At 44.7% G+C, this 15330-nt stretch overlaps 1 protein-coding gene across 3 annotated transcripts in view; it reads right to left on the minus strand.

The window, feature by feature from the left end:
- The window catches only part of TMTC4 (transmembrane O-mannosyltransferase targeting cadherins 4), a 63593-nt gene that overhangs the window by 35042 nt on the left and 13221 nt on the right, over positions 1-15330 (minus strand). For all 3 annotated transcript variants that reach the window (XM_045978315.1, XM_045978313.1, XM_045978314.1), the window contains exon 5: positions 10861-10948. In XM_045978315.1, the coding sequence (XP_045834271.1) occupies positions 10861-10948 (88 nt within the window). The remainder of the gene's footprint in view (positions 1-10860; positions 10949-15330) is intronic.

Consider the following 15330-nt stretch of genomic DNA (forward strand, 5'->3'; position numbering starts at 1 on the left):
CCCATTCCAAAAGTCGGAGCCAACCAGGCAGTGCCTCCCCCCGCCGAATGAAAGAAGTCAGACACGGCTATTCTAAAGTACCAGCCCATTTGGGGGGAAATCAAGCAACATAGGAACCAATGAAACATGAAGGCAGAGAATAGAAAATACACAGGAACACCACCGTCAGAGTTCAGTTGGCAATGACCCCCAATCTAGAAGCAAGAGTCTTGTGCTATCTATTTTTTTTAAGAACTGTATGATTCTAAGTCAAACAAACAAACAAACAAACAAACAAAAAAAACCGATGTCTTAAATCAGAATGAAAATGTGAGGGCATGATACTCCAAGATTAAGCCTTATCTTCCTTCAGCTGCCTGAACTACGTAAAGACAGCAATACAGCAGACAGAGTTTAAGGGCTTGCAACAACCAATCTTTGGGATCTTGTCTTTCGTAATAGTTTAGAATTTAAAATGGTTGTTCTGGATATGTAACAGATTCATTCCTCTCTTAAAACGGTTCTCTCCTGCCCAGCATAAATGAACTAGTTAAATTTCTCTTGTTAGTTTTAGCTTCCCTGAAACAAGTATTTTAAGTTATTTGTTTAAAAGAGAAATCGTGGGGCACCTGGGTGGCTCAGTCGGTCAAGCGTCTGCTTTTGGCTCAGGTCATGATCCCGGGGTTCTGGGATCTCGGTCCTGTGATGGAGACTTGCATCAGGCTCCCGGCTCAGCGGGGAGCCTGCTTCTCCCTCTCCTTCCTGCTCGTGCTCCCCCTTGCTCTCTCTGTCTCAATCTCTCAAGTAAATAAATAAAATCTTGGGGAAAAAATTGTTTTGGCTAGTCTACCATGTTTACTGTGCAGAGAGATGATCTGTTTCCAATACAAAATACTAGGCTTTAAAAGAAATGTCAGTGTTGACAAGATGTCTCATCATAAGAATAACACTTTTTGTTTGGGGCATTCAGAAATGATGACCAGCGCACCATCAACTTTATCTGACTTCCTGTTCTTCTTTTTGGAGGAGAACGTATGGTTTTCCGGGGTGCCTGGGTGGCTCAGTCAGTTAAGGGCCTGCCTTCTGCTCAGGGCATGATCCCACATTGGACTCCCTGCTCAACAAGGGAGCATGCTTCTCCCTCTCCCTCTGCCACTGCACACGTGCTCTCTCTCTCACTCACTCTGACTCTCAAATAAAAAGTAAAATCTTAAAAAAAAAAAAAAGGCATGGTTTCCCTTATAAGGACATTCACTTTCTTAAAAAAGGATTCTGTTGCAAAAGATCTTGCATGGAGATATTCTAAGCACCGTATAATCAAAAAAAAAAAAAAAAAAAAGAAAGAAAAAAAAAGCAGACAGTAATGTTATGTGAGTAGTTTTTTTCCATTTTCTTAATAAACTCTGGCAGTTAAAATTGTCCTGAGCTTTATAAAACAGATACTGAATCTATAAAGAAAGCTAATGAGGGAAATGTATCCCTTGAAAGAGCTTTTTAACTAGTTAAAACCACGAATTTCAGAGTACTCAATGTTTTGTTCCCTTATAAAAAAATACTGAAAACCTTTCTTGAACTACAGGTTCCTGTGTAGCTGATGCTAGACCTTTCTTTGAATTTATGTTCAGATCCAAAAAGAACAAAGACCAGGTCACTTCAAACCTTAAGTTTAAATAATAAATAGCATTATTATTTGTGTCCAATAAATACTGGACTGAACTGCTACCACAGAGGAGCTCTGATTCTCAGTGGAACACTTACACACACGTGGATTACACGAGCGACTGGCACTAGGAACCATCGTGGCCGTGACGATGTGTCTGACACATGTTTACCACTCAGCTTTTTGTGAAATCCACACTGACTAGACAGGGGAAAACAAAAAATGAGTGACTATTTCTTAATATAGCTCAGAGTCCAAATGAAAAAATATACACCTGAATTAGTATCAAGCTCTCTGCTCTGTTGGACTGAAGGAAATTGAACAGAGATGAAAGAAATTAGTAGCATAAACAAAACTACCATATGATCCAGCAATTCCAATTCTGGGTATTTATCCAAGGGAAATGTACTCCCTGTCGCGAAAAGATACGGCGCCCTCATGATCACTACATTATTTAAAACAGACAACACGTGAAATAAACTCTGTCCATTGGTGTATGAATGGAATAAAGAAAAATTGTTTTATATACATATATATATACACACACAGACACACATTCTCTCTCTATAAGATACTATATGTTACATATATATGCTATAAAATATGCAGCATATATACTACGTAATATTGTGGCATATTACTATATACTATATATGTATATACACATGATATACTATATAACCATCATATATATTATATATACCATCATATATATTATACCATCATATATATATTATCATATATATTATATATGTTACCATCATATATATTATATATTATATACTATATATTATATACATCATATATTACATACTTATATAATATAAAGTATTAAAAAACCCCAGTATAGTATTATACTATAAGATATAGAGTATAAATCACTGTACTATGAAATATATAATATATATGTATAAAATATATCCTGTGTGTACATATAGGTATATGTGCACAGTATAAACAGAACGGAATATTACGCAGATATAAAAAAGAAGGAAATCCTTCCATTTGCAACATGTTTGGACCCTGAGGGCATTCTGCTAAGTTAAGTAAGTCAGATAGAGAAAAACAAATACTGCGAGATGTCTCTTAGATGTAGAATTAAAAACCAAACTCATAGATAGAATAGACGGGTGTTTGCCAGAGAGTGAAGGTGGGCAGCTCAAAGATAAAAATTCCCAAAAGTGACAAATCCTGGGGATGAAATGCACAGCACGGTGTCCAGAGGTAACAACAATGTTGCATATTTGAAAGTTGCTAAGAAGTTGATCTTAAAAGTTCTCATCACAAGAAATGTGTTAACTATTTATGGTGATGGGTGCCAACTACATTTATTGTGATCGTTTCACAATATATGCAAACACCGAATCACTATTTTGTATACATAAAACCAATAAAATGGGAGATGTCAATTATATCTCAATTAAAGAAAAGAAAAAAATGCACATTCTAAGAGAAACGGAAAAAAAATTAACAGTGCAAAGGTCACAGCCATCAATTCTGCATAAACGTGCTATGACGAGGAGGGAGTACTTACTGAGTGCCCGCTTGGAGGTGTGAACGGGAAGGAAAAAGTTAACAAGGAAGTACGGAAAACCAGAACATTCTGCTTCTTGAGCATTGTGAATACTGACAGCTTTATTTTAATCAACATATACTAGATTGTAAGCTCTTTGAGGCCCAGACGGTTCTAGTTTTTATACCCCCAACTCAGGACACAGGAGCTGGTACAAAGGACACCCTCAATGTTTGGTTAATTACTGGTGAAAGAATGAATGACCCAAACTGATGTTAGCTTGGAACAGAATCAGAAAAAGTGTTCTCCTGGATGCCCTACCAGAAATACTTTTGCATCAAGGGCTCTGCCTGTTTCTTCTCTGCGATGTTGTTATTAGCGTATGAAAATACGCTCCTCTTTAAAAAGACTCTTAGCCACTGTAGGCATGAAGTTGCACCTTAACAGGATGTGCAAGGATTATTCCACAGAGTTGTTCTCCACAAACGAAGAAGTACTTTCTACTCTATTCTGTTTAATGAGCAGTATGGAAAATCTGAAATGCAGAAGCAGCTGAAACCATAGTCTTGGTCAACAGAGACTAGGAAAGGCTCTAGCACACCCCATGGACACCAGTCCTGGAGTCGGGGCGTGTGGATAATGAAGCAAATGGGCATTTGGGAGACGGGAGGGGAAGGGGACTGTCAGAGCAAAGGGGACTGTCTGATATGAGCAGAACATGGGGTGGGGTGGGGGGGCATGGGGGGCGCCATCCAGTCACCGTGTCCTATCCTGTCCTGCTATGTCTGCTCCCCAGTCCAGCAGGTGGGGCTCAGGGCGCAGAGCCACGTGGGGAGAAGGGAACCACAGAACTGCCGTCTGTTTCAGATGCGGGCTTCCCCCAAGCAAGCTAGTAACTCAGTGAAAGCTTCTTTTTCAAATCCGTGTTGCTCGGTGCCTCCAGACCTGCAAGGAACTTGGGAGGCAGAATTCAATCCTGCCCTCCATACTCTGTGGTGTGAAAACAATACATGGGAACGGAAAAGAGTATTGAAAACCATCTCAGAATGATGGGGAGTGCTGATTGAGGGGTGGGTGTTTTCAACCACCTACTTTAAACTCCCAAGGAAAAAAACGATCGTGCTCTGTAACTCAAAGCCTACCTTTGGACAAATGATACAGAGGACAGAGAGGACACAAAAGACCAATAATAACTCTCAGGATTGAGACCCCGAGGCTGGATTCGTGGAGGAGGGCAACCTCCTAGCTTTACATTTTCCAATGACTGAGTAAACTGAGAGGGACTGTAAAACACCATTCCAGTCTGGAATCAGGGCCACAGGCTTCATTTTCATCTATTCTTTCCTTTTCCTGAAGGGGGGTTCAAGTGAACAGGGAAACAGATCTCAGGAAGGTGTGTGTGTGTTGGGGGTTGCTGTAGACAAGAGGTCAGCACTTCTTTGAAGACCTTCTAATAGGTCCATTTGTCTTCTGTTCTAAGTAACTTCAACCTAATGAAAATCTATTCATATTCTTAAAAGTGGAAGTCACATCTGCTACCACTAGCTGTGTGCAAACATTAAATATTTCCCGGTCAACTTTCTCAAAGACATTTACACACATCACATTGAAGGCCCAACAATCTCCTTCCAGTTTTAAAGCAAACATATAAATGTCAAAAGAATGCTACCAGACCGAAGAGGAAAGGTCACCTTGCTACTACACTTAACATAGTTCCATTAGGACGGGAATACACCGCACCAGTTTCTCAAGCATCGATGTATTCGTTGAAGCGCCATCACACATCAGAGCACTTTTACCTTCGGTATTACCGCCCAAAGGCTTTATTAAAAAAATGTACCTTCTGTAAAGATGGCTCTTGGAAATAATTTTGTAATTTGCAACTGAATTCAAAATGGATGCATATATAAAAATATGCTCAGTTGGTTAAGCATCTGCCTTCAGCTCAGGTCGAGATCCTGGGGTTCTGGGTTCGAGTCCCGCATTGGGCTTTCTGCTCAGTGGGGAGCCTGCTTCTTCCTCTCCCTGTATCCCTCCCTGTGAGCGCTTGTGCTCATGCTCTCTCTCTCTCTCAAACATACAGCTTAAAAAAAAAAAAAAAAAAGAAGGTCAATGCTAAAGGAATCAAGAAAAGACTATACAACGTCTTTAGTTTTACTCCATTCTGCAGGAATAGTCCACATTAACGGAGGCCGATCAATGTATCCATTCATCTGACAGAAGAACGTTTAGTCTCGGGATAACGTTTCATTATTTCACCACAGTAATCTTTAGAAGTAGTGCGAAGTTTTTTTTTTTTAAGTTTTTATTTCTTTTTTTGAAGATTTTATTTATTTATTTGACAGAGAGAGAGATCACAAGTAGGCAGAGAGGCAGGCAGAGAGAGAGGAGGAAGCAGGCTCCCCGCGGAGCAGAGAGCCCGATGTGGGGCTCAATCCCAGGACCCTGGGATCATGACCTGAGCCGAAGGCAGAGGCCTAACCCGCGGAGGCACCCAGGCGCCCCAGTAGTGAGAAGTTTTATTCTATCTCCTAAATTATATGTCCCACATGTTAAATCTATCAACACTGAGGATTTTCTTCAAAAAACACTTCTGAAGGGTCGGGGGTGGGAGGTTGGGGGAACAGGTGGTGGGTAATAGGGAGGGCAAGTATTGCATGGAGCACTGGGTGTTGTGCAAAAACAATGAATACTGTTACGCTGAAAAAAATAAATAAATTAGAAATAAGCTCTTAAAAAAACACTTCTGATGTCTTTGACATGCATTCAGAACAAGAAATAGATTCTTTAAGGGAGGGATGTGTTAAAATTAATAAAATGATTCTTCATGAAACTTCAGAGTTGTCTTGGGGAAAGGCCAACGGATTTAATATCTAATTTTCTTTCAGAAAAATACAACTGATAAATTATTATCCTCTGTAATTGCAAATTCAGATCTGCGCATTGAAGAACATGAAGTAGCACCGTCTATAATGAGCAAAAGAGTGATTAGTAGCGGCACCTGGGTGGCTCAGTGGGTTAATCACCTGCCTTTGGCTCAGGTCATGATCCCAGGGTCCTGGGATTGTGTTCCACATCGGCAGGGCTGGGGGGTGTCCTTGCTTAACGGAGAACTTGATTCTCTCTCTCCCCTTCCCTGATGCTCTCTTTCTCTCTCAAATAAATAAAATGGACCCCCTACCCCTATTCCCACTCCCACTCAGATCCAGTCTCATGGAAGAGCCACAGGATGGCGCCGAATGTGCTATGAGGCTAGGGCAGGTGCACTCCTCCATCCCCCCTCCCCCACCAGATCCCTGGGGCCCTGTGTCCGCAGGAATTTTACGATCATGACAGGTAGGGAGGTCTCAACCCAGGAAGAGGTGGACGGACATGCCTTCTTGTTAAGTTAGGTTTCAGTCTCCAGGAAGAAAAGTCACCACCAATATTCTCTGTCCTGGAAGCTATTCTACTGAGCTGTCCCCAACCTCTCTGCTATATCAGAAACACAGGGAGTCAGAAGGAAATTGATGGTTTCATCTCAGTATGATAAAATAATGGTAACACAAGGGGGTGCAGATTGTGGCTGGGCGTAACCAACTTCTGAGGGAGCCTGGTACAGTCGGGGGCCACTGGGGTCACCCTTTGTGTGTTAGCAGAGCCGTTGGTTTGAGAGCACAGGTGCTCCAAGACAATCGGCCCCATGTCCAGCCTGTGCCGGATGGGAGGGAGGGGCACCGTGAATGAAAAACCTCATAGGCCCTCCCCAGTCCACCCCCGGAAACTATGGGCAGTTTCTGGATGGATGTTCAAGGTAAATAACGATAAATACCTAGAACATCCGAACAACACAGCCTGTGCTATTAGAGTTTACAACCCTGCCCGAATCTTTTTGTAGAAAAAAACCAAGGGTTAAAAGGAAGCCTATTGGGTACACCAATGTTCAAAGCAGCATTATTCACAGTAGCCAAAAGATGGAAACAACCCTTAAGCCCACCGACAGATAAACAGAAAAATGAGATGCGGTAGTGGAATTATTCAGCCTTGACAGAAATTCTGACACATATACTACGGCATACAGAACCTTGAGGCTGTTACGCTTGGTGAAATAAACCAGACACGAAAGGACAACTACTGTATGATTCTACTCACATGACGTACCTAGAACAGCTACGTGGACAGAAAGCAGACTGGTGGCCGCCAGGGGAGGGGGGATGGGGAGTCACTGTTTAATGGGTCCAGAGTTTCAGTTTTTCAAGATGAACAAGTTCTGGACATGGACAGTGGTGACGGTTACAAAACAAGGGGAATGTATTTAGTGCACTCAACTAGCACACTGAAAAATGGTTAAATGGGCACTTTTATGTTCAGTATATTTTACCACAATAAAAATAAGGAGGAAACGTTGCTATAGTGACTTCTATGTCCCCTTAACTTAGTGTAAATAATTATTGACTTCTGGCAAGTCTGGCAACATGCTTCCTGCCTCCTCTCAGAGTACTCTGAAGCAAATCCCAGACATTATTCCATTTCATCTATAAATATTTCAGCCTGTGTCTTTAAAAGGATCGTTTTAAAAATAAACCTGTGATGACATTATCATGCCTAATATTTTAACAATTTGTTGACAGAATTGAATGTGTCTCCTGGTTTGTTTTTTTATTTATTTGAGAGAGAGAGTGAGCGAGTGCATGTGTGGGGAGGTGGAGGGGGAGAGGGAAAGAGACTCCCAAGCAGACTCTCGCTGAGCATGGAGCCCCATACGGGGCTCCATCTCATGACCTTGAGATCATAACCCGAGATGAAATCAAGAGTCAGATGCCCAACCGACAGAACCACACAGGTGCCCCTCTCCTGGTTATTTGTAATAATGGTTTTGAAAAGCTTTGCCTCATCAGTCCAATGAATACAAGGAAGGAGAACAGCACAAGGCAGTTGGCCTTGGCTTTGAAGTGACTTCGAATCCAGTGAGTTAGACCCCAGTGTGAACCCAGTTCTGCTATAAACAGCTGTGTGAGCCCCCAAAAGTTACAGCAGCTGTGAGTCCTACATCTGGAAAATGGGAAAGTAATTCCACCTACTTTAGAGATTGTTCCATAATTAAATGAGAAAAAATAGATACACCTGTGTACCCATGTGCCAGTAGATGGTCAAGAAATGGCAGCTATTACATCAGCAGCAAAGTCATCTACGTTCCTAAGTAAAAACTGCTGGAAACTCCTATTAGTCAATCCAGAAAAAAGTTCTGGAACCCCTCAGACGGTGACAACGACCCTGGGAATCACCTGTCTCAGAGCCTGGCAAACCTTGCAAAGGATGCGGCAGGAAGCGTCTCAGGCTTTGAAGCCAGCGGGCCCGTGTGGACGGTGCGAAACTCCGCCGTGGCAGCGCCAAGCGGCCCAGACAACGTGGAAAGAAATGGGTGTGCCTGCTTCACAACACTTTATGGACAGACCCTGGAATCTGAACTTCATGTAACTTTTTTTTTTTTTTTCAAGATTTATTTTTTTGACAGATAGAGATTACACGTAGGCAGAGAGGCAGGCAGAGAGAGAGAGGAGGAAGCAGGCTCCCAGCCAAGCAGAGAGCCCGATGCGGGGCTCGATCCCAGGACCTGAGCCGTCCTGGGATCATGACCTGAGCCGAAGGCAGAGGCTTTAACCCGCTGAGCCACCCAGGCGCCCCTCATGTAACTTTTTGTATGTCACAAAATGTGATTACCGTTTTTTATTTCCCAACCACTTAAAAGTGTGGAAAATCAGAGAGCTGAGGACAAATCAAGCGCAGTCCAGGGAAACAGTGGAATGTACGGAATCCCCATGCCTGACGGCCGGGGCCCAGTCCCAGGGGCTCTCATCCTGCCCACCCGCCGCCTGGCAATCCTGCCGGTCCTCCGTGCCCCTGGGCAACTCCCCCAGCGGCTCCCCTTCTGGCGCCACAACGAGGTACCCAGGATGCCAGCCCCGCGGTCCTTGCCCCCCACCTGCTCCCGACCTGCCTCTTGTGAATCCCTCGGCACAGGCATAGGAGGAACCGGGAATGGTGACGGACAAGAAGACGGGGAGGAAAATGGAGAAAGCTCACAAAGACCCACAAACGCCATGAGAATGGCGAGCATCCCCCCTCCTGCTCTTCCGGCACAGACTCTGACCGAATCCAGAGCCCAGACCCTTGCATCAAGGCTCTCCAGGTTCGGTCTCCCATCAGGCTTCAGGTGCTATCTCGTGCTGGCGAAAATGACACCCTGTGTCCCTCCTCTGTCCAGTCTGAGTCTTCCACTGGAGGCCGTTCAGCCCTAACGGGCTAGGAAAAGCGAGAAAATAATGACCACGGGCTAGCGAAGACTCTTCTCACCCCTGGGATAGAACTTTTTAGCAGATGAGTCTAGTAGGAGAACCATTTCTTGAGGATGGTGAAACCTTTGAGCTAAATTCTGAAGATGAATTTAAGATCTATAACATGTGATTTCTTTTTTCGACTTTCTTTTGTAATACTCAGGGTTGTGAGGTATTGTGGAATTGAATTATGGGAGAAAAAGAAACTGCCCCATTTCTATAATGGTAAAAAAAACATGTAAAAATCATTATTGAAATTTGCTCTAGTGGTCATTAAATTAGGTAGTGATGGCTCAATGCATATTTGGAAAAAACAACTCCTTCTTAGCTTGCAGGCCGCATGCGAAGGGGTAGCGGGTTGGACTTGGCCCCTGGGTCCCTCTGTTTACGAACCCTGCGATTTCTGCTTCATCAGCCCCAGCACAGAGTTTGGAATGAGCGGTCTGCTCTGCAGTATCAATGAGAGATTATTTACGGAGGAAACCGAAGTACATATATTAGTATATGACAATCCTAGGAAAGGCCTGGCAGCCTAGAGTACACTTGAGCTTTGAGAAACTCTGGAAAAGCCTCAAGCAGGCCAAGGTCCATGCACTCCTGTTTAAAAGGCTCCACTCCAACATTCCAGAAGAATCATCCCACTTGCCTCTCCCGCAAACAGAAATCCTGACTGCGAGGTACGAGGAGAGCTCTGCAGTGCGTACGCTTCTGACTTCCTCAGATAACAGAAACGGAACGTAGAACTTCTGCAGGCGCTCGCAGGCATGACAGGTACATACGCTGAATTCCTCGCATCCAGTGTCTACGATAAAGCGACTGGGAAGGTCTGACTTGACTTGGGCCTAACTGGAATCCATGCACCGAGCAGAGTCCTACGGGGATTCTGCTGCATCTCAGTCAACACACCTGCTGGGCCGCTCCAGGCCACTCCTCCACAGCCCCCGCCCCGACACACACACTCAATGAGCTGTTGCAACACCAGCAACGAGGACTTTCTTTGTACGTGTTAATACCACGCCAATGACAAAACCAAGAATTTCATAATCCACGTCCATACCCATCGCTATTCGTTCATTTTAGACCTTTTTCTATTTCCCTCACGGAGAGGTTTTAAGAAAGAATAATAAAAGTGTTTCTCCCCCTGCAATTTTGCTGCAAATACAATGACAAAAATCGATCACAGCTGCATTAGGAAACTGCAGAAACTCTTGGTCTCACTACCCTAGAAGACTCCCGTGTGAATGCTAATGTATGAACTTTGTATTATTAAAAACGCAACGGAGTAAACACGTATCTGAAGAGAGACCTTTTGGCCCACATTCTCTTAAAAGGATAAAATTACATACACGGATAATTTCCCATCTCAAAATGAAGAAGGTAAACATCATGCTTACTTTCTCTAAACGCTTTACAGTAGCCAAGGAAAGATAACAGAAAGAACAGGGCCCCCAGGAGGTCTGCACGGCCGACAACACCAGCAACCTGGAAAGAAAGAGAAGAAAAAAAGATTTACATGAAAAAAAAATTTTTTTAAATCCTAAACTTAGGAAACAAAACAAATTTCTTAGAAACGAAAGGCAAAAACCATACTAGATTCCGCCATCTATTAAAATAACTGTGCAACAGTCCTGTGGTCGTACTTCCACTTGGTTTTTCTCTTCCCTCTGTGGACTAAGCCGTGGGTTAGCTGCTCCGAGAGAGTGGGATGGACACGACTGTACTGCTGCCCGTTCTGGGAGCAGGAGCCCCACCATAGCGCCCTGCACCCTAGAGCCCAGATGCTGGTGCTGCTGTCCCCCAAGTGGATTTTCAACAGAAAATGCTGGGAGCTCGAAGGGCAGAATATTGAGCAAAGAAAATCTGACCGGAAACATGCAGGAAAGGTGGGAAAGAAATGGGAAAAGTCACCAGGCGAAGAGAGAAAGGTACAGGGACAGCCACGCAGAGCCATCCCTGCCACTGCTGCTCCTTTCAAGACCAAAACCGACTCGTGGGGGCTTAACCTGGAAAGCAGAACGCTTCTCACCTGACTGAGAAGGAAGACGAAGACAGAATAAAGTGTCTCCCATTTCCTTCTGCCACGACTGCCCTTTCCTTCTTTACCTTAGTGATAACTTTTTTACCTTAATTCTTCTTTACCTTAGTGATAACTTTACCTTAGTGATAACGTCTTTACCTTAGTGATAACAAAGCAATGTAAAATCTGTGTCTCACGTCACATCTGGTAACTGTTCTCCAAACATCTCCTGGCAACGAAAGACCGAGAATCCCGTTCCGGACTGTGGGTCTGGCTTACGTGGCCTGCTTTGCTAACCAGCACTTAGATGCGACACATGCCACGTCCCACGTTCCTAGAATTCCGTAGGTATTACTCCAACGGGCTGGTAAGTTTATCTTTTCTTTCTTTCTTTTTTTTTTTTTTTTAAAGATTATTTATTTATTTATTTGACAGACAGAGATCACAAGTAGGCAGAGAGGCAGGCAGAGAGAGTGAGAGGGAAGCAGGCTCCCCGTCTAGCAGAGAGCTCGATGTGGGGCTCCATCCCAGGACCCTGAGATCACGACCTGAGCTGAAAGCAGAGGCTTAACCCACTGAGCCACCCAGGTGCCCCAAGTTGATCTTTTCTTAAAGGACATGAAATGTGGGACAGAATAAAGACTAAGCTATAATGGAGGTATAAGAATAACACAATTCACGTGAAAATTACTATATTTATATTCGATTCCCAACTGTTGTGGACAAGCAGTGGCTAAAGAGAATGCCTTTGAGCAACGATTTCCCGCTACTCTGGCTAGCTGTGAAACGCTGGGGATGATTATCCACTCTGATCGCTCATTTCTGACAGCAGCGCGTGTGGCCATGCAAGGTGCCCACGATCGTTAAGATTGAAGGAGCTGATGAATCCAGCCTGTGAATGCCGCCCACGCGAAAACCTCCGAAGAAGGAAGCTAGGGACAGACAAAAGTTCCACAGATCCGGACTAAGCATGCCAATAGGCGAGAGGGGTAAACGTACCATGACTCCGTGAGTGCAGTGAACACGTAATGAGAGTCCTTGAATAGTGTGGCCCGTGGCTCACTCACTCAGGCACCCGGGAAAATCGGGGCTGCAGGTCAAGTGAGCAGCGCTTGGCACCCAGGAGGGGCACCTGGCATGCAGCAGGCACGGGCTCACTGAGAGTTCCCCGCGGGAATCCTGACGCGCGCTTCCGTGAGCACCAGGAGCAGAGAGGACAGACAAACGGCACAGGAGCTCAGGGCCAGACACGGGTATAGGCTCCAGAGCACTGCGGTGAGGGACAAAAGGAACGGCTGGTCCCCTGGGCTCCCCCGCCAGGACAGCGAGAGGGAGAGGAAGGGCATCCTGCATCTGAGCCTTGCTAGAGGGCCCGAGGATGACCTTGAATCTCCAACCCTCGCAGAACACAGAGTAATCCGAACCCAGGCAGAGAAGCTCATCCAAGGGGGTCCCTCAAGCCAGGGGCTCGGGAGAAGCAGGGGTGGGGTGGTGAGGGGTCAGAGAACAAGGTTTACCGAAATGAGTGAGGGAGAGGGATGTGTTTGGGTAAATACCAGGGATGGGGCCAAAACCACCAGCCTAAACCACCTGTTACCTAGGCAGCTAGAATACACTTAAAGACCAGCACTAAAATGAACGTTAAACATGATAAACTTATTTTTTTTTAAGATTTATATTTGTTTTAGAGGGAGAGAGAGCATGCATGTGCGTGCATGTGTGTGGTGGGGTGCGGATCAGAGGGGGAGGGAGAGAGAATCTCAAGCAGAGTCCACGCTGCGCGCAGAGCCCGATGCGGGGCTCTATCTCAGGGCCCTGAGATCACAACCTGAGCCAAAACCAAGAGTCAGATACTCGGCTGAGTCACTCAGGTGCCCCCAGAATAAGCTTATTCCTAAACAAACGTTCTTTGGCTAATTGGTAAAAACACTTCCAAGTCCTTATGCAATGTACATGACATTATCGGACATAGAGACAAATTTTAAAAAGTATGGCAAATGTTTTAAAGCAAAAAGAGGTTTTAGCCCTTACAAAGAATTTTCGACATCATGATTAAAAAGTGACTTCACAGAAAAAAAAAAATTTTTTTTTAAGGGCTGTCCAAGGAAGTACTGAGTCCACTTGTTTGGGGAATGGGCAAGACTACACAGAGATTTTCTTTTCTTTTCTGATATTTGCATAGCATGTATGTCCAGGCAGAGGTCTTTATAACAGTCTTTGTAGGCTATTTTTTTTTTCTTACCAATGAAAGGGAGCAGACTCTGCCGTCCTCAGATACGCCACTTTGCATATTGATTATTTTGAATTAAAGGTACTTGAGAAAACAGCCAGTTTCTCAGAAGGATGATCTGACCATCCTTTGTCCCCCTGAAAGCAGGACACAAATCTCTCCCAGGAAAAGCACCCTCCCTCCATCAGAAGGGTAGAAGGCAGCCTCATCCCCAGAAGCAGGGAGTTTAGGGCCTGAGAAAGCTGTATAAACAACCCTTGTTACTCACTAATTCACTACCCCATGCCCAAACCCTTGTCCCGACAATTCTTCGCACATTTAGAAAACGTGCCTGCTTTGGACACTTCTTTGAATCTCAACTTTTATGGGCTCCAGTACATTTTAGGGGGCTCCAGAAATTAATTTTTTCTCCTGTTAACCTGTCTTGTGTCAATTTAATTATGAGGCCAAAGAACCTAGGAGGGACGGGAAAATGTTTCCACCCCTACAGAGGTAACCGTTAATGCTCATATTCGGGTGTTCTAGAGAAATCGGTGCAATTCCCTCAAAGCCATAGAGCAGGTAGTGGTCTCCCCGCTAGGAACAAACTGCATTGGGGGTGTTAAGAAGGAATGAGAGGAAGGGAAAGGGGGGATGCTTCCCCACCGATGCCTTCAGTGTTGAACTCTGGGTTTGTGCACAGACGGAACCCCTAAGGAGGCCTGCGTTTCCCTCTTTGATACCAAATCCAGGCAACCTGAAATCCCTACCAATACTCTGAGGAAAAGAAAAACGTACGGTGGCATTGGTGTCCTTGGGGTCTCCATCCTGATGGCCACAGACAAAGGGCCAGGAAACCCTCTCCCTTAGTTCTCCTCCCTCCCCTAATACCTAGGCTTATAGGCCTACAAATACCCCAGAGTGATTTGGGGTCGTATACTTGAAAATGAGAGACATTCATGTCAGTTGAAAAGCAAAAAACACTAATTATAATTATTTCATCACCCACTGGGGACCGGGAGGTGGGAAGACTGACCAACGCACCATGGTTTGCCTGGGACTGTCCCAGTTTTAAAGTGGCAAGTCCCATGTCCCAGGACCCCCTTAATAATGGGCAAAGTGGGGGGCTGGACACCCTAGAAGACTGGGAAATTCAGGTGCTTATATGCAGTGGACAAAAACATTCTCAATGCTAATATCAAGAAAGTATAAAGGCATAAAACACATGAATTTAATACAAAGAAATGTATATTACTAAAACCTGGAGGGGCCCCCGCTGCCACCGCTCTCCCTTAATAAACGTAAAGAGAAGCACAATAACCATCCAACCCCCAGTCCCCATCCTATGTCACCGTTCAGTTTGGGGGCGGCAGGGAGGGCCCTGGTCCAGAGTCCACAGCCCAGGGCTACTTCCCCGGCACCTTCCACCTAACTCCTTGGGTCCTGCTTTTTGCTTATTTCTAAAGCTAGGTTAAATGCAGAATGGGGCTTTACAGGGGGGTGAGATAGGAGGAAACTGAATACTCCCTATTTGCCAGAACAATGAATGATGAATGTGCAAATTACTTGTTTTAAGAATGCTGACTTGGGGGTACTTGGGTGGCTCAATCAGTTAAGCTCTGACCTCCGCTCAGGTCA

This window comes from Meles meles, chromosome 14 (genome assembly GCF_922984935.1).
Source record: "Meles meles chromosome 14, mMelMel3.1 paternal haplotype, whole genome shotgun sequence".
In the NCBI taxonomy this organism is placed as follows: domain Eukaryota; kingdom Metazoa; phylum Chordata; class Mammalia; order Carnivora; family Mustelidae; genus Meles; species Meles meles.